General features: G+C 52.8%; 1 protein-coding gene across 3 annotated transcripts in view; it reads left to right on the top strand.

The window, feature by feature from the left end:
• Nucleotides 1-19,076, top strand: part of ARAP1 (ArfGAP with RhoGAP domain, ankyrin repeat and PH domain 1) — a 69,833-nt gene that overhangs the window by 38,006 nt on the left and 12,751 nt on the right. For all 3 annotated transcript variants that reach the window (XM_037135659.2, XM_053670755.1, XM_037135665.2), the window contains 12 exons: nucleotides 109-264; nucleotides 637-706; nucleotides 976-1,096; nucleotides 1,488-1,690; nucleotides 2,645-2,751; nucleotides 3,845-4,044; nucleotides 6,345-6,430; nucleotides 7,730-7,912; nucleotides 9,001-9,175; nucleotides 10,296-10,430; nucleotides 18,495-18,630; nucleotides 18,945-19,047. In XM_037135659.2, the coding sequence (XP_036991554.2) occupies nucleotides 109-264; nucleotides 637-706; nucleotides 976-1,096; nucleotides 1,488-1,690; nucleotides 2,645-2,751; nucleotides 3,845-4,044; nucleotides 6,345-6,430; nucleotides 7,730-7,912; nucleotides 9,001-9,175; nucleotides 10,296-10,430; nucleotides 18,495-18,630; nucleotides 18,945-19,047 (1,675 nt within the window). The remainder of the gene's footprint in view (nucleotides 1-108; nucleotides 265-636; nucleotides 707-975; nucleotides 1,097-1,487; nucleotides 1,691-2,644; nucleotides 2,752-3,844; nucleotides 4,045-6,344; nucleotides 6,431-7,729; nucleotides 7,913-9,000; nucleotides 9,176-10,295; nucleotides 10,431-18,494; nucleotides 18,631-18,944; nucleotides 19,048-19,076) is intronic.

Below are 19,076 nucleotides of genomic sequence, written 5' to 3'. Positions count from 1 at the left end.
TGTCTGGCTCTCTTGGGTGGCTCTCCCAACCAGCACCCCCATCTCCTCGGCCTTCGCTCCCCAGAGCCCTCACCGTGGTCCCCCTCATTCCCTGTCTCCGTCTTCCAGTGGTGGATGGCACTCCAGCAACCTGAGCATATCCTTGCCCGGCAGCCTGCTGATCCCCCAGCTCCCACCCCACCCCATGGACCAATTACCTGGGGGTCCCACCCCCACCACACAGGTCATCAAGGCTGGCTGGCTGGACAAGAACCCACCACAGGGGTGAGTGAGACCTGTTGAGTCCTGCTAGTGCTCTGAATGGCATGTGCATTGCTCTAGTGTACTGGTGTCGTGGATCCGCAAACCAGAGGGGCCAAAGCTATTTGGCTCCCTCCATGCCAACTGTAACCATTAACGATTGCCACAAGACCTATGTTTTATTACTGTTAATAGTGGGAAGTCCTACTGTGAGTCTAACTTTAGTCAGTCTTGCTGTAGGCAAAGTCCATCTTCCCAGTGAGCATTTGGGATCTTTCCTCTCTTGGACGTGGCTGTTCCTAACTTTGTATGTGGCTGCCAGAGCGGGCTGGGGTGATCCTGGAGTCTCTCCCCTAATGCCCAGTCCTTTGCTTTGTTGTCCCTCTGCCTCTCCAGATCATATATATATCAGAAGCGATGGGTGAGACTGGATGCCAATTACCTGCAATACTTTGATAGTAACAAGGTAAGGCCTGGATTGGTCCCTGATGCAAACCTCCTGTTCTAGCCTGGCCCCAAATTGAAGCCAGGCAGAGTCCCTCCCCAGATACGTCCTCACCAGCGCTCTAGTCTGACTCCTTAAACTGCGTTCTTCTGGCCCATCGGCCAGCTGTGGGCTGTGGTCGCGGTCAGCATAGGGGTTGTCCGTGTGGGAGACGGGGCTGTAGCCTTCATTTCAACTGAGGTTGAGGGACTCAAGGGAGACTGGCAGTACAGCTCCTCTCTTTTCCCCAGGACGCCTACTCTAAGCGCTTTATCTCTGTGGCCTGCATTTCCCGTGTGACTGCCATTGGGGACCAGAAGTTTGAAGTGATCACGCACAACCGGACCTTTGCCTTCCGGGCAGAGAGTGATGGTGGGGAACGGGGCAGGAAGAAGGCTGGGTTTGGCTGGATAAGGGCTGGGAGAACCAGGGCACTTCTGCTTCCCCCACATGAAACCCAGAGAGGAGTCAACCCTCTGTGAGGTGGGGGATGGAAGGGGGTACCCTCTGTCTGGCTCTGTGCTTGAGGCACCCAACAAGTCCTCAGAGCCACATTCCACTTACAGGGGAAACTGGCTCGTACGGGCCAAGCGGAGCGGCTTGCCCAGTTTTAAGCGTCACAGCTAGGACTGGAGCCTGAGGTTGTTCAAGTCAGAGATCTCAGAGACAGACAGATAGGTGTGCTGGTCTGGGCAGGCTTTCTTGTTCTTCGGGGCCTCCTGCCAAGCATAGCTCCGGCTTACTCCTTCCCCTGTGCCCACAGCGGAGCGGAAGGAGTGGATGCAGGCCCTGCAGCAGGCAGCGGTCGAGCAGCGTGCCCGGGCCCGGCTGCCTAGTGCTTCTCTGTCGGGTGTTCAAGGCTCAGAGCCGCCTGACCGTGCTGGCAGCCTGGAGCTACGTGGCTTCAAGAGTAAACTGTATGTGGCAGTGGTTGGTGACAAAGTGCAGCTTTACAAGAACCTGGAGGTGCGATTGGGTGCTAAACCTCTCCCCTGCCCCCTGCCCACCCTGGCCCCTCAGCCCTGCCCCCTGCCCACCTGGTCCCTCAGCCTCTCCCTTGTCTACCTGCCCCTCAGCCCTGCCCCCTGCCCACCTGGTCCCTCAGCCTCTCCCTTGTCTACCTGCCCCTTAGCCCTGCCCCATGCCCACCTGGTCCCTCAGTCTCCCTTGTCTTGCCCTAGCGCCCCATCCCCGCTCTCTCCCTTGTACCTGCCCCTCAGCCCTGCCCCCTGCCCACCTGGTCCCTCAGCCTCTCCCTTGTCTACCTGCCCCTTAGCCCTGCCCCATGCCCACCTGGTCCCTCAGCCTCTCCCTTGTCTACTGGCCCCTTAGCCCTGCCCCCTGCCCACCTGGTCCCTCAGTCTCTCCCTTGTCTACCTGCCCCTTAGCCCTGCCCCCTGCCCACCTGGTCCCTCAGCCTCTCCCTTGTCTACCTGCCCCTCAGCCCTGCCCCCTGCCCACCTGGTCCCTCAGCCCTGCCCCCTGCCCACCTGGTCCCTCAGCCTCTCCCTTGTCTACCTGCCCCTCAGCCCTGCCCCCTGCCCACCTGGTCCCTCAGCCTCTCCCTTGTCTACCTGCCCCTTAGCCCTGCCCCCTGCCCACCTGGTCCCTCAGCCTCTCCCTTGTCTACCTGCCCCTTAGCCTTGTCCTTTTTCTTTCCCTCATCTGACCAAGCCCAGACCTTTGCCCGCCCTCTTTCACCTCTTAGTTCTGCTCCCTGATCGTTACTCTCATCCTGTTGCTAGGAGGCCTCTGAGCCTGGGTCCGCTTTCCCAGGCTCTGATTCCTGAAGCCTCCCTAACCTCCTTCCTAGCCACTTTCTAGTCACTACAGTTCCACCTCCCCTCCCCTCTTCCCCTTCCTGGGCCTTGAGCCCCATTCTGCAGGCCGCGTCCTCACCCCTTCCCACCTGCCTGCCAGGAGTACCACCTGGGCATCGGCATCACCTTCATCGACATGAGCGTAGGCAACGTGAAGGAAGTGGACCGGCGTGGCTTCGATCTCACCACCCCCTACCGCATCTTCAGGTGAGTCCATGTCCCTGTCTCTGTTTGTACTTCCTCCACTGTTTGCTTCTCGCATATGTGGGAAGCTGCCCCTTCTTCTGCGATGGACTTCTCCTCCCTTCCTAGCCCTGTCCACCCCTGCTGATCATTTACTTTTACTTACTAATCTTCTCTGACCCCTTCCTTCTAAGAAATCCCACTCTTGCCCCCTGCCCTGCCCCACTGGCCATCACTCTCCTCCCTTCCCAGCCGCACTGCTCCCAGAGTTGCCCACACTGGCTTCCTGCACAACCCACTCACCCTGCTGTCCCCTCTAGTCTGCTCATGCAGTTGGGTGCAAGCACATGTAGATGGACTTAGTGCCTGGCTAAGGCCTTAGCGGCTTTGCAGGTTCCACTGCCAGGCCTTTGTAGATGAGGGTCGCCTTTGCCACCCCTCATAAAGCAGTGTTAACATCTATTGTATCTGTAGCAGCAGTGTCTTCTTTGGACATGGTGGGGGGGTCACAGATGGAGTCAGATCTTCAATGCATACACCCAACTCCAGGTTGACAGGGAGAGAAAGAGCCAGAGGGGAAGATGTCTCTGTTCTCTTCTGTCCTTCCCGCTGAAACCCTTCACTACTACTCCGTTGTCCTCTGGGTGCCTTTTGAGCTTGTCTGCCTGGCACAGGCTTGTCCCTGCCTCTCTCCCAGCCCCTCTCTGCCAGTCTGCCCACCCTGCCCGCAGGTCCTGGACTCTCCCGTGTGCCGTCCTGCCCCTTTGCACGTGCTGTTCCCTCTGTCTAGAATGCCCTTCCGCCTCTTTACCTGGCCAGACCTTTGCCATATGTCAAGTCTCAGCCCAGGTATCATGCTTTCCCAGCAGCCTGTTCTACTCCCTGGGTGGGCCAGAGTCCCCTGTGGGACCCCCCTGGCCCTGGTATGTCTTTTCAGGTTCTTGCTGTCCTTGCCTTTGTGCACTCCCACCTCCTCACAGACCCAGGATGCCTCCCTCTTCTGACCATGAGACTCAACACTTGTTCCCCCTACTTCATGCTCTGCCCCTTTATGCTGCCCCCAAGTCCCTCTGAGCCCTTGTCCACTGGCTTCCTTCCCCCATTCCTGTGTCCCCAGCTTCTCAGCCGAATCAGAACTAGAGAAGGAGCAGTGGCTGGAGGCCATGCAGGGAGCCATTGCCGAGGCCCTGTCTACCTCAGAGGTGGCCGAGCGCATCTGGGCCGTGGCCCCCAACAGGTTCTGTGCTGACTGCGGGGCTGCCCAGCCTGACTGGGCCTCCATCAACCTCTGTGTCGTCATCTGCAAGCGCTGTGCAGGTCTGTGGGGGGCGGCGGTGGGGGTTGGGGAACGTCTGGGCCAAGGCATGACCGGTCTGGTGGGTCCACGTGTCTGGTAGTAGGTGGTCTTATCTGGCTGGAGGGTCTGGGGTGAAGATAGTAGGGATTGTTTATGAGGTTGCACTTGCGTGCCAAGCCTCTCCCACCAGGATTTAAGCTCCATCCTTACATTGCAGGGCAGGGGTTTAACTTCTCATGTCATGGGCGGGGCACTGAGGCACAGACAGACAGACAGGGAAAATGGCTGGTTCAGGGTCATCTGGCAAGTAAGTGAGTCTTAGTTTTAGCCCAGATCTCTTGGGATCCAGCATTCCTCTTCCATCAGAGGGGTGGAAGGGAGCCAGGCAGGAGGGGCTGGCAGGGGCAGGAGGAGGGAGGAGCTGGTATTTCATCTGGGGGGGGTGGGAGGCAGCGGTGGGGGGCCAGGGCTCTGGCTGTTTGGAAGTCGAGTTTGAGGGAGACTAGTAAGGAGGCGGCTGCTGCTGGAGCCAAGATGAGAGAGAGAGAGAGAAAGAGAAAGGCCTGCTTTGGGGAAGCAATGGAGAGAATCCAAGAGATGTTTAGGACCTGTGGTGTGAAGTTCCCATTGATAGATTAGGTGAGGAGAACGAAAGAGAGGAGATTCATGCATCTATTCAGTCAGCACTTACTGAGGGTCTGTGCCATATCAGGCACTGTGTCAGGTGCTGGGAATTTGGCACCCTTAGCAGGTAGGAGGCAGCTTTGGGTGTCTGGAGATGGGGATCCAGGAAGAGAAATAATGTGGGGAACTGTCTGAGTTTAGTGAAAAACCCTGAGGCCTCTGGGGTGGCAGATGTCCCGAAGGCCTTGGGCTGTGAGGTCTTGGTGCAGAAAAGCAATGACTGGATCAGAGACCAGCTCACGGAGGGTAAGGGCCACTGGGGTGGATGGGACAGAGGAGGTGAGGCCACAGCCAGAGCCAGGCCTGCCGTCACCGAGTGCCCCCAGCCCCCCTCCCTTCTCTATGCATCCTACAGCCTTACTCTGTAGCTGAGTAAGGCTGCATTCTGTCCATCCCTGACTCCCCTGCCCCTCTCACTCCGCAGAGATTTATCATTAAGAGCTCACCACATGCCAGGCTTTGTCCTGAGCTCTGAGGTTAGACACTAATGCAGACACTCCAGGTTCCTGCTCTCAGGCAGCTTCCATTCTAGAAGGGAGAAGCTGAAAAACACAAACCAGTCGAGGGGTCAGGTCACAGCAAGTCCTAGGCAGCAACTATGTGCGTGGTAAGCCCTCTCAGGAGGTGACTGTGTTAACTGAGATTTGAATGTCAGGAGGGGGCCCTGGCAAGATGGGGGAAGAGAGACCAGGCAGGAGAACAGTGAGTGCAAAGGCCCTGAGGCTGGAAGGAGCCTAGAAGATTAGAAGAGGGAGAAGAGTGTGGCTGAGTGGGATGTGAGGAAGCATGAGATGAAGCTGGAGGAAAAGCAGGTAAGGAATTTAGACCCAATTTGGGGGAGCCATTGGAGGGGTTTGAAGGGATTTGAAGCAAGGGAATTTGCTTTTTTTTTTTTTTTTTTTTAGGATACATTTATTGAAGCTGGGGACAGTAAAACAAGGAAGGGCTTAGCATAGAGGAAGCAATAGGAGAGCCCAGGCTGGGCTTTCATAGCTCACTGGGAAGTCAGAGAAAAGGGGGCTTTAGGGAAAGTTTCAGGGGACCAGCCTGGTGCAAGCTGCCAGATGCCTCATTGCCTTGGAGTTTAGGAGATATGTGCCTGTGAAGAAAAAAGTTGGAGTGGGGGGAGGAAAAGGAAACTCCTGCTGGCTACTCCCCAGAGGAAGAGCACACGCGTGGGATTTGCATTAAAAAAAATTGATTTTAGAGAGACAGTACGGGGGAGAGAGAGAGATTGTCATTCCACCCACCCATGCATTTGTTGGCTGATACTCGGATGTGCTCTGACCGGATCTACCGACCAGCTAGCAACCTTTTAATATCAGGGCGAGAAGATGCTCCAACCACCAGGGCGGGAATTTGCATTTTAAAGAGATCACTGTGGCTGGGCTGTATGGAGAGTGGCCTGCAGGAGCCCAGGGGCTGATTGCTGGACTCAGCTCTGTGGTGCAGGGAGCAGCAAGTGTGTAGCTGGTTTCTGGAGCTGTGTGGGGGCGGAGCCGCAGGCCTGGGCCCTGAGTCCTGCCTGTGGCCTCTGCCTGCCTGCCCCTGGATGAGCACTGGGGGTCGGGTGCAGGAGGACGGCAGTTCTGCCTGGGGAGAGGGCCAGAGGACCCAGCCCAGCCTTTGCCCACAGGGGAGCACCGCGGCATGGGCGCCGGCATTTCCAAGGTGCGGAGTCTGAAGATGGACAGGAAGGTGTGGACGGAGACGCTCATCGAGGTGGGAGCCCCCACTTGGTACCTGCGTTTGGGGTCCAGCTGCTGTCTGTCCCCTCTCCCCCATCTCACAGACACTAGCACCCTAGAACTAGAAGAGGCCTTTGGGATCATCTGGTGGGTGTGGATTTTGGAAAAGCCAATTTTTGGCAAAATCGGCAAGCTGGCCAGTGAGCTAAGGATGTTTTTACAGTTTTAAAGGGTTGTTTAAAAAAAGGGTAAAAAGACCACTCAAAAGAAACTTTGTGTCCTGCAAAACCTAAAATACTTACTTCATTTCATCTCTACTTGTGTGCGCCAGTATGTTTAGTACGTGAGTGTGTACGTTTAGGGACACGCACTCATGTACTCACGTTCGTATTGGGGTCCCCAGGTACTGCTGTGTGGAGTAGTTACAGGGGAGGACCTGCAACAGGCGGCTGGACCCAGGGCCTTCCTGACAGTCCCAGCCAAGCTGCAGGCTCAGAGCAATTTGAGTGTCATGTTGCCTGTGAGGTGGGGTTGGAGTTCGCAGTTTACAGATGTGGACACTGAACCCCAGGGAGAGAAAATGACTTGGCCGAAGTTACAGAGTCAGTAGCGGCAGGGGCTGTTTCTGCTCTTTTCTCTGCTGTGACCCTAGCACCCCACACAGACCTGACAAAGAGGCAGCAGTCGGGGCGGGGGTGGGGACTGGGGGGGGGCAGGAAATGGCGCTGGAACAGATAACCAGCAGAGTAAAAGAATGAATAAACTAGTATTTTGAGTGCTAGACCCCTGCACTCCTCCGGAGTCTGCTCCTGCCCCTCCTCCCCTGCAGGGGCCCAGCTGGTGATTGTAGGGCTCAGTCGCGTAGCGCCAGCAGCAGGGGTATGTGGCTGGATTCTGGGGCATGTTGGGGTGGAGCTGCAGGCCCAGCCCCATGGAATGTCCTACAGGAATATCAGGGAGGGGAGCTGATTCCAAAATCCCTGCCCGCCCCATCGGCCGACAGGTTAGTCACCACCCCCAAGATGTGGTAGCCTCAGGAATACAGAGTTCCAGATGTGGGACTGGGTGGGGAAACAGCAAGTTGCCTGACCAGGTGCCAGACCCGGGGTGTTAACCTGTCAGACTGTCTGCCTCCGGTCCTGTCAGTGAGCTGAGGAACTGGGCTCAGGTCTGGAGTTGATGAGGGAGCACCCAAGGCCACCAACAAGCAGGCTGGCCCTCAGCGTCTCTGATGGGAAAGGGGGCCAGTAGCCTGGCTTCCCAGCCATAAAGTTTTGCAGGGCATGGGGCCCATGGTCATAGGCTGCCTCTAACCTCTTGCTCACATCCACAGCTCTTCTTACAGCTGGGCAATGGTGCTGGGAACCGCTTCTGGGCAGCCAGCGTGCCCCCCAGTGAGGCCCTGCAACCCAGCAGTAGCCCTGGTGCCCGGCGGCGCCACCTGGAGGCCAAATACCTCGAGGGCAAGTACCGCCGATACCACCCACTCTTTGGCAACCAGGAGGAACTGGACGAGGTCAGCTCATTGGGCCTCTGGGTCCCCTTAAAATCACCCCATTTTCCCTACACTGTGCCCCTTGAGGCCCCTTTTTTTCTTCCTGTCCCCACATTCCTCACCATCACAGCCCATCTTTCCACCAGCTCCAAGTGATGAGGTGGCCCAGACAGAAGGGTCCTACCTAAGCCATAGGGGAAGTTGGGGCAAAACAAGGAGAAGCCAAGCCGGAACCTTGGACCAAGACCATGTCCCCAGCATCTGTCTGCCTCCCTCCCCAGCTGATTCCTCTGTCTCCGCACCCTGTCCTGCTTCTTCTGTATCCTGCCAAAAGGAGTGAACTTGATGGGGATGCTATTTCCTGTCAGGCTCATGAAAAACAGCTGGCTGCTCTGACTGCCCCCCCCCATCCACACCCCACTCAAGATGAGGCCCTGTTTGGGCCCCAGACCCTGACAGGCTGGGAACCAAGCCCCAGGTCTTGGCTGGCTCTGCCTGAGCCGGAGGTGGCCTGCTCCCAGGCAGGGGGGTGCCCCTTGTGACCTCTGGGCGGCCTTCAGCCCCTCCCCCCAGGCAGCCCCACCCAGGCAGTCTCAGTCCAGCTAGAAGCCCAGTGGGAGCCAGGCCTGCGCCTCCCAGGAACCCCCAGGCGTCCAGCCCCCAGTCCAGCCCAGTTTGACTTGCCAGCTAGGAGGGGCGGCAACTCCCATTGGTCAGGAGGGCTGGGCAGGCGGTGAGGAATTCAAATGTGGGAGGAATTAGTTACAAAGCACCCCCCTCTGCCCTTCCACAAGGCAGAGGGAGCTTGAGATCCTCTAGAGAGCAGGCTTGGCAGCTCGCAGGGTCCTGGGGGCTACCAGCAGGGGTGAGACCTGGGCTGGTGGGACCCCGGCTTCTGCTGGGCAGCCCCTGCCCACCCTTTCTCCCCTCGGCATTTCTCTTCCTCCTCCTCTCTTCTCTTTCTTCATCCCTCTTCTTTCTTTCAGTGTGAGATGGGCCCCCAGACCTGGGTGTCTCCTTCCTCTTCCTATCTCTCCCCTCACTGCCCTTTCCCCCACCAGCCCCACTCCTGCTGGGACTGACCCCTCCTCCCTCCTCTCCCCTCCCAGGCCCTGTGTGCTGCAGTCACCACCACAGACCTGGCCGAGACCCAGGCACTCCTGGGCTGTGGCGCTGGGGTCAACTGCTTCTCAGGGGACCCTGAAGCCCCCACACCCCTGGCTCTTGCAGAGCAGGCGGGGCAGACACTGCAGATGGAATTCCTTCGGAACAACCGGACCACGGGTGAGCAGCTGGTGGGACAGTCCTCTCTGAGGGATGGGGCCTCCCTGCTGCCGGGGTCTGGTCCTTTGCAGGGGATGCTGGTCGGGGGCCCGAGGCTTGATTACCTGCCATAATGTGAGCTGTAGCGCTATAATCGCATTTCCTCGAAGGTCCTGGAGCAACATGTGTGTGATTCGGGGTATTTGGCTTTGCCTGTCAGTGTCTGGCAGTCCATCTGGCTTCCCCTTCATATGCGTAGCCCTTTGTGTCTCTGTTGCTGCTTCTCTCTGTGTATTTGTGGGTCCCTTTCTGACCTGTAGTGTGGGCCTTCAGTGCTGAGGGCTTTGGGGGAGTGTGTATAGAGTGTGTCTGTGTTGCTTTGTGTGTGCCGGGTGGTGGGTGTGGCATTTCTCTATGTGCAGGTGACCCATGAGAGCAGGCCTGGCTGCTGCCCTGTCTGGGTGGGGGTCTGTCCAACACAGACTGAGTTTGGGTCACATTTGGCTCCCACTCTTGGGGTGGGTGAGGAGGGAGTAGTGGGGGTGAGCTCTGCTGGTCATGGTCCAGGGCTGGCCTCTGGGGACATATTCTAGACTGAAGGTGGAACTCCACAGCCAGGGCTCAGGGCTCTGAGCCACCGGTGGGTGGGGTGCGCTGGGCTGGAGAGAGCCCAGGTGTCCGGGGAGGCACAGGAGACCACCCAGGCTGGCTTGGGCTTTGGGACCACTGGCAACAAGGCTGAAGCCAGGCTACTTCCTTAGGCTTTGCATCATCTGGGATAACCTCCCTTTGGGGATCGTTACCGAGTTTGCCCAAGGCCCCAGTCATTCGAGTGTCCTGGCTCTCTGCCTCGACAGACAGCAGGGAGAGGAGAGTGGGCTGGGCTGGGCTGGGCTGGGGAGTCAAGGAGATCTCCTGGGACTGGACCTGGGCCTTGGCAGCAGGGTGGAATTCACATATGTGGGGAGAGGTGGAGAATGGCTGGGGCTAAATTCTGGCTGTGGCAGTGAGAGCCTGAGGGTGCCTGAGGGATCTGGGGCTAGTGACTCAAATGCAAGCTTGGATGCCCAAGCTAGGTGGGGGTGAGGGAGGTGCCCTTGGAGGCAAGCATGACCAACCATTCTCCCCCGCTTCCCAAAAGAGGTGCCTCGGCTGGATTTGATGAAGCCCCTGGAAAAGCACTACTCAATTGTCCTGCCAACTGTGAGCCACAGTGGCTTCCTCTACAAAACTGCCTCTGCTGGCAAGCTGCTGCAGGACCGCCGTGCCCGGGAAGGTGGGTGCCCGGGAAGGTGGGTGCCTGGGAAGGTGGCATTCTGGCATGGCGGCAGGGCCAGAGAACCAAGGCTTTCCAGGCTGGTGAGCTCACAAGGGTTCCATGTACACTCTGGCCATCACCCTGGAGGGCTTCCTGGATATGGTCTCTGGTACACAGTTGGTACATAATAAATGGGATGGTCAGGATATGAGTGGGGCACAGCACTGCCTGTTTCCTTTAGACTAAGAAGCTTTTATTGAGTACCTACTGGGTGTGGGCCCTGTGCTGGGTGAGCATCTGGTATTTGGAGCCTGGTAGATGCTAGGAAGTTTGAGGACTAAGCATAAAACACCGCCCCTCTCGTAATCTCCGCCTCCCATTTGCTCCCCAGTTTTGAGTAATTCCAGTCCTTAATCCCACCAGGGCCTCCTCATTACAGCCCCACCCCCGTTGCCTCCTGACCCCGCCCCCTCACTCACTCTACTCCAGCCTTGCAGCCTCCGAGTTGTTCCTTAGACATTCACACTCACTCTCACCGAGGTCTTTGCATTGCTGTGCCCTCTGCTCAGTGCTTTTCCCCAAATACCTGCATGGTTAGTCTCTTGCTTCAGTTGAGTCTCTGTTTAAAAGGTCACTCCTTGGAGACTTCATCCCCAACCATTTTATCTGAAATAGCAGTCCCTACTCACCCCGCTTTCACCCTACTTTCGTGCCATTTATCTAACATTAATTGTTCGTAGGGCTGTTACCGATTCTCTGAGCCCGCTGAAACATAAGCTCCCCTTGGTCCCTACTTTCGCCCCTAGAGTCTGGAACCGTGCCTAGCACACAGTGGCACTTGTCAGATGTCTGCAGATGAACAGTGACTGTGGCAGGGCTGGTTCTCCTCAAGGGAGCCCTGCCCTGGGGGCTGGTTCCGGGACAGCCGCCCTCAGAGGGCGACGCCACGTTCTGTTCTGTAGACAGTGTCCGCTGTGGGGACACGGCTGAGGCCGCTGCTCCCAGCTTCCCTTGGCGTTCCTGGATGAAGCCCTCCGACTCCAGAGAGGTTTCTTTGGAGCTCTGAGGTGCATCACCTCACTGCCCCCGGGGCCCTGCCCAAGTCTACCTCTCCCTGGCTGATGATGTCATTTGTGTGACTCCCTGAGTCATCCTTTTTGTCCTGGGTACTAGGAAGCCCTTAGCCAATGCCAAGCTCAGTGCTATGAACTGAAGGAGTCTGGATGGCTGTGGCCTTCTGTTCTTTTCTCCTGCCTTTCCCGGCCCAGATTCCTATTTCTCTTCCTTAATGGAATCTTATTAAACTCCTTAGGGCCATTATAAGAAGAGATGGAGGTTTTTTATTCTACTTTGTATTTCTTTTTTAAAAGATTTTATTTATGTTTAGAGAGAGGGGAAAGGAAGGAGTAAGAGAAATATCAATGTGTGGTTGCCTCTCTTGCACCCCTCACTGGGGACATGGCCTGCAGCCCTTTGGTTCACAGGCCCACGCTCAGTCCACTGAGCAACACCAGTCAGGGCTTTTTCTAGTATTTTTTGTTGTATTTTTTTCCATTACCATTTAGTCCCCTTATACCTCCCTCCCCACTACAATCACCACTCTGTTGTCCATGTCCATGAGTCCTTTTTCCTTTTTGCTCGAACCCTCCACCTCCTCCCTATCCATAGCTGTCATCCTGCACTCCATCTATGAGTCTATCCTGATACTCCTTGTTAGTTCAGTTTGTTCATTAGATTCCACATAGGAGTGAAAACGTGGTATTTGTCTTTCTCTGACTGGCTTATTTCCTTTAGCATAATGTTCTCCAGGTCCTTCTACACTGTAGCAAAGGATAAAATTTTCTTTTTTACAATTGAGTAGTATTTCATTGTGTAAATATTCCATTGTGTAAATTTCCCATAGTTGTTTTATCTACTCATCTACTGATGGACACTTGGGCAGCTTTATGGAAGCTGCCCATTGGCAATTGTAAATAACGATGCGATGAACATAGGGGTGCTTACGTTGTTTTGAATTAATGTTTCGGGTTTCTTCGGATATATTCCCAGAAGTGGGATTGCTGGGTCAAAAGGCAGTTCCATTTTTAATTATTTGAGTTATTCCCATACTGCTTTCTGTAGTGGGTGCACCTGTCTGCCATCCCACCAACAGTGCAAAAGGGTTCCCCCTTCTCCACATCCTCGCCAGCACTTGTTGTTTGTTGATTTATTGATGATAGTTATTCCCACCGGTGTGAGATGATATCTCATTGTGGTTTTAATTTGCATTTCTCTGATGATTAGTGATGTTGAGCAACTTTTCATATGTCTGTTGGATACCTATGTGTCTTCTTTGGAGAAGTGTCTGTTCAAGAGGCAGAGTTTAGAGCAGTGGGTGCTTCTGGCAAAGGAGGGTGGGGTACAGGAACAGGAGGGATGCATAGGAGGCTTCCTGTGGCTTTTTTAAAATTGAGTTTTAGAGAAACAGGAAAAGAGAGAGAGAAACATTGATGTATTGTTCCACTTAGTTTTGCATTCATTGGTTGATTGATTATGCTATTACAGTTATTCCAGTTTTTCCCCCATTACCCCGCTCCACCCAACACCCTCCACTCCCTCAGGCAATCCCCCACCATTGTTCATGTCCATGGGTCATGCATATAGGTTCTTTTTTAAAAAATATATTTTATTGATTATGCTATTACAGTTGTCCCATTTTCCCCTCTTCATTCCCCTCCACCCTGCACACCCCTCCACCCACATTCCCAGCCTTTAGTTCATGTCCATGTGTCATAAGTTCTTTAGATTCTGTATTTCCCACACTACGCTTGCTCTCCCCCTATTTTCTACCTACCATCTATGCTACTTATTCTCTGTACCTTCTCCCCCTCTCTCCTCCTCCCACTCCCCTGTTGCTAACCTTCTATGGGATCTCCATTTTTGTGGTTCTCTTTTTGTTCTAGTTGTTTGCTTAGTTTGCTTTTGCTTTAGGTGTGGTTGTTAATAACTGAGTTTGCTGTCTTTTTACTGTTCATATTATCTTCTTTTTTTTAGGTAAGTCCCTTTAACATTTCATATAATCAGGGCTTGGTGGTGATGAACTCTTTTAACTTGACCTTGTCTGAGAAGTACTTTATCTGCCCTTCCATTCTAAATGAAAGCTTTCCTGGATAGAGCAATCTTGGAGGTAGATCTTTGCCTTTCATGACTTGGAATACTTCTTTCCAGCCCCTCCCTTGTCTGCAAGGTCTCTTTTGAGAAATCAGCTGACAGTCTGATGGTAATGCCTTTGTAGGTGACTGTCCCCTTATCTCTCTCTGCTTCTAGAATTCTCTCCTTCATTTTCATCTTGGCTAATGTAATTATGATGTGCCTTGGTGTGTTCCTTCTTGGGTCTAACTTGTTTGGGACTCTCTGAGCTTCCTGGACTTCCTGGAAGTCTGTTTCCTTTGCCAGATTGGGGAAATTCTCCTTTATTGTTCAAATAACTTTTCCACTTGCTGCTGTTCTTCTTCCTTTTCTGGTACGCCTATAATTAGGATGTTGGAACGTTTAAAGATGTCCTGGAGGTTCCCAAGCCTCTCCTCATTTTTTTGAATTCTTGTTTCTTCATTCTTTTCTGTTTGGTTGTTTCTTTCTTCCTTCTGGTCCTCTCCACTGATTTGAGTCCCAGTTTTCTTCCCGTTGCTATTGGTTTCCTGTGCATTTTCCTTCATTTTACTTAGTGTAGCCTTCATTTTTTCATCTAATTTTTGACCAAATTCAACCAATTCTGTGAGCATCTTGCTCACCATGCTTTGAACTATGCATCTGGTAGGTTGGCTACCTCTTGGTTGCTTAGATGTATTGGCTCTGGAGCTTCGATCTGTTCTTCCATTCGAGCCATTTTGGTTGTTTTTTTATTTTATTTTTTGGTGTGGTCACGTCTGTTACATAGCGAAGGGTGGAGCCTTCAGTGTTCACCAGGGTGGGGCAATTCAGTTTCTAGGTTGTGATGCTGTATGTGGGGGCGGGGTCAGAGAGGGAACAATGGCACTTGTTCCTCTCTCGAATTTCAGTCCCTTCTGCTGCTTTCCACAAGCAAATTGGGCCCTTCTGGTGCTGGTTCCCATGTGGGTGGGCTTGTGTACATTCTAGGACCCTTTGGGTCTCACCGACAAAATCTCCTGTGAGGCTGAGAGTCTCTCCCGGCACCTCAACCCACACAAGTGTTTTTAATTGGTGCTTTTAGGCTTTATTTCCTGGCGCCGGGGCCCTGGGTTGCACAGTCTGTCTCACTGCCCATTTTCATCTGGTTTATCCATATGCGAATGTGTGTCCGTGGTCAGCCAGCCACCCTGAGCGCCTCACTGGGTCTGCTTATCGCCACCTTGTGCCCGGGGTCTGCCAGCTGCTGCCTGTGCACCCAGGTCTGCTAGCCACCACTTTTTCCTGCTGCAACCCCTCTCCTCCGGCCGCTGACTCTGCCCCTCTTACCAGTCTGGATGAATGGTTGTCGGACTTCCACGCAGTTCAATTTTCTGTCAGTTCTAGTTGGTTTTTTGTTTCTAAATTTTTGTTGTCCTTAATTTTGGTTGTGTGAAGAGGCACAGGGTGTCTACCTGCGTCTCCATCTTTGCCGGAAGTTTCCATATAAGTTCTTTAGCTACTCCATTTCCTATACTGTACTCTATATCCCCGTGGCTATTCTGTAATGACCTATTTGTACTTACTCCCCTCACCTATTCACCCATTCCCCCATACCCCCTCTCCCATCTGGCAACAATCAAAACCTTCTCCATATCCTGATTCTGTCTTGTTCTTTTTGTTTGTTTAGTTTGTTTTTTAGATTCAGTTGTTGCTCGGTATGTATTTGTTGCCCCTTTATTGTTCATAGTTTTGATCTTCTTTTTCTCAAATAAGTCCCTTTAACATTTCATGTAACAGTGATTTTGTGATGATGAACTTCTTTAGTTTTTTCTTGTCTGGAAAACTTTTTAAAAAAATTTATTTAATTGTTGTTCAAGTACAGTTTTCTGTCTTTTACTCCCATCCCAGTCCACCCCCCACCCCGTGCTCTCCACCTCCCTCCCATTTCCACCCCCCTTAGTTGTTGTCCGTGTATCCTTTATACTAGTTCCTGTAAATCCTTCCCCTTTTCCCCTGAAATTTGGGAAGCTGTTTATCTGCCCTTTGATTCTAAATGATATCTTTGCCCTGGCTGGTGTGGCTCAGTGGTTTGAGCACCGGCCTGCGAACCAAAAGGTTGCTGGTTTGATTCCCAGTCAGGGCACATGCTTCGGTTGCAGGCCAGGTCCCCATTTTGGGGCACACGAGAGATAACCACAGACTGATGTTTCTCTCCCTCTCTTCCGTCCTCCCATCCCTTGTGTCTAAAAATAAATAAATAAAATCTTTTTAAAAAATGATATCTTTGCTCAGTAGAGCAGTCTTGGCTGTAGGTCCCTGCTTTTCATGACTTTGAATATTTCTTGTCAATCCTTCTAGCCTGCAGAGTTTCTTTTGAGAAATTGGCTGAAAGTCTTATGGGAACTCCCCTGTAGATAACTAACTTCTTTTGCTGTTTTTAAGATTCTTTATCTTTAGCCTTTGGCACTTTAATTATGGTGTGTCTTGATGTGGGCCTGTTTGCATCCATCTTGTTGGGACTCCGTGTTCTTTCTATTGCTGCCTGTCTCCTTCATGAAATTAGGGACTTTTCTTTTCATTGTTTTTTCAAGAAGATTTTCAATTTCTCATTCCTTCTCTTCTCCTTCTGGCACCGTTATGATGTGAATGTTGGAATGCTTGAAGTTGTCCCAGAGGCTGCTTACACTATCCTTGCTTTTTGGATTCTTTTTTCTTCTTGTTCTGATTGGTTGTTTTTTGCTTCCTTGTGTTCCATATCATTGATTGGATTCTCTACTTCATCCACTCTGCTGTAGTCTCCCTATAAATTGTTCTTTATTTCAATTAGTGTATCCTTTGTTTCTGACTGAATCATCTTTATGCTGCTGAGGTCCCCACTAAGTTCCTTGAGAATCCTTATAACCAGTGTTTTGAACTCTGCATCTGATAGATTCCTTATATCCATTTCGTTTAGTTCTTTTTCTGGAGATTTGATCTGTTCTTTAATTTGGGCCATGTTTCTTTGTCTCATCATTTTGGAAGGCTCTTTGTGTTTGTTTTTAAGTATTAGGTAGAGCTGCTATGACTCCATGTCTTGGTGGTGTGGCCTAATGCAGTAGGTGTCCTGTAGGGTCCAGTGGCACAGCCTCCCTTATCACCAAAGTTGGGTACTCGAGGTGTGCTTTTTGTGTGGCTCAGTACACCCTTCTCTTGTTGTTGAGACTTGATTGCTATTGGCAGATCAATGAGAGGGATTTGTCTAGGGTAGTCAGCTGCAAGGACTGGCTATGACCACTGACCACTAACTTCCATCCTCTGTGGAGGATCAGCTGTGCAGGGGCAGGGTGGCAGTGCTTGGACATAGTCTGTAGCTGTCCACTGGATGTGCAGGCTCTGGGTTTCCCAGGTGGTGTATGCCAAGGTCAGCCCTCACCTGTGATCTGCCTGGGGCTACCCTGCCTGAGCTATAAAGCCATCTGATATGGCTGCTACTTGTGCTGGGCTTGGAGATTTCCAGGCAAAGCTAAGCTGTGAATCTAGCCTGGCTGACCTTAGTGCTGGGTCTGGGGTCTCGTAGCAAGACGTACAGGGGCTCGGGGCTCACTGAGGCTAGCTGTTGCTTTTTTCATAGTATTTAGGAAGTTATGAAACGTGAACCAAGACCAACCATTCATATAGAATAGCCATGGTTAACAGTTTGTGTGGACTCATAAGTTGGATGGAATGAGGTCCTGGGGGATCTCCAGGATGAAGCAAACAATGTGAGCCAGGTTGATGGAGTCTCAGATATGGCACCAGCCTGCCAGCTCTGCCGCTCTGTGGGGTGAAGGTTCAGAAAAGGGACAATGGCATTTGCCTGACTTTCTCTCTGAGAGAAACTTGTCCGTGAGCTGCCTCAATGCCAGACACTTCAGTTCTTCTCTGTATGCCTCTGTTGCCTTTTAAGATCTGTTACCCAGTGTTGGAGCTCAGAGGGAGTAAATCTGAGTAAGTCTGTGTGGGGGGTCTTTAAGAGGAATAATTTAGGATTCCAGCAATTTGTTACACTGACTCAGGCCCTTTAGCCAGAAGTTATGGGGATTTATCTTCATGGCACTGGAACCTTTGACTGGGGGACCCTTGGTGTGGGGCTGCAACTCTTCAGTCCTAAGATGTCCCTGTTGAATTTTTATTTGCCACATGTGGATGTGGAACCAGCCCATTCTACGTCTCCGCCCCCGTTACAGGTCTGAATGAATGTGGATGTCATTTCTTTAATTCCATAGTTGTCAGACTTTCATTCAACTTGATTTCTGGTGGTTGTTATATAATTTAGTTGTAATTTTGATGTGGTTGTGTGAGGATGCAAGTTGTCATCTTGCCTTCTATGCCACCATCTTAACTGGAGATCTTTGAACTATTCTCATTTGCTGATTCTTGAATGTGCCCTGACTGGGGATCAAACCTATAACTTTGATGTATCAGGACAACGTTCTAACCAACTGAGCTACTTGGTCAGGGTTCTAATTGCTTTGGACAGGGCTTGAAGGATAAAGGGTGTGGGGAAGGAATAGGATGAGCAAAAGCAGGGAGGTTTGGCATGTGGCCAGGAGTGGTTAAAGAGGGGCTGGAGGGTTGGGAACAGATAGACCCAGCAGGACTTCAAATACCAGGCTGAGGGGCATAGACTTTGTCCTGAGGTTAAGGAGGGTGGGTAATGGAAAGGTTTGGAGCAGAGGAAGGACAGAATCAGGTTTTGCTAGATTACTTTTGAATCTTGGAAGAAACAAGGCTGCGAGAGCAATAAAGAGGCAGCTGCAGTGGTCCAGGGGAGAGGCGAGGGCTGAGTGGGTTGGTGGGGCTGCAGGGGGGAGGGTGGAATGGGGTGGGGGTTTGTGAATCAGAATGAAGAGCACATGGACCAGGTGGGGGTGGAAGCCCAGGGAGGATGCAGAGGTGGATTTCAGGTGAGGGTGGGCAGCTCCATCATGATTCCCCTGACCAACTTCTCCCCAGAGTTCAGCCGACGCTGGTGTGTCCTTAGCGACGGGGTCCTGAGCTACTATGAGAATGAACGGGCAGTGACCCCCAACGGGGAGATTCGGGCCAGCGAGATTGTGTGCCTGGCAGTGCCCCCTCCTGACTTCCATGGGTGAGCACCCCTAGGCACAGTCACAGGTTATTACTGCTGTAAGGTCCAACCTTTCCTCCCCTGCCCGCGTTGGGAAGACAGGGAAACAGGCCTAGAGAGGGGTGGGACCTCCCCAGGGTCACACAGCAAACTCAGGCTCTGCAGGGGCTGAGCCAGTATCCTGAGGGTCTAGCCTAGGGCTTTCGTATCAGTTCTTAAAGGCCCAGGTGAGGGTGCTCACAAGGATAGTTGTGGGTGGCGGGACAGAGAAAACCAGTGATGTGGAGGGCAGGGCTGGATGGGGTGGGCCTGAATCCTGGCCTGTGTATCTGCAGCTTGGAGCACACCTTTGAGGTGTACACAGAGGGAGAGCGACTATACCTGTTTGGACTGGAGAGTGCGGATCTGGCTCGTGAGTGGGTCAAGTGCATTGCTAAGGTGGGCCTTGGTTAGCAGGAGGGTATAGA

Source organism: Artibeus jamaicensis, unplaced genomic scaffold (genome assembly GCF_021234435.1).
Source record: "Artibeus jamaicensis isolate MK-2021 breed Jamaican fruit bat unplaced genomic scaffold, CSHL_Jam_final contig_64, whole genome shotgun sequence".
Lineage (NCBI taxonomy): Eukaryota > Metazoa > Chordata > Mammalia > Chiroptera > Phyllostomidae > Artibeus > Artibeus jamaicensis.
The sequence above is the reverse complement of the archived record's forward strand: the minus strand, read 5'-3'. Positions and strand labels throughout refer to the sequence as shown.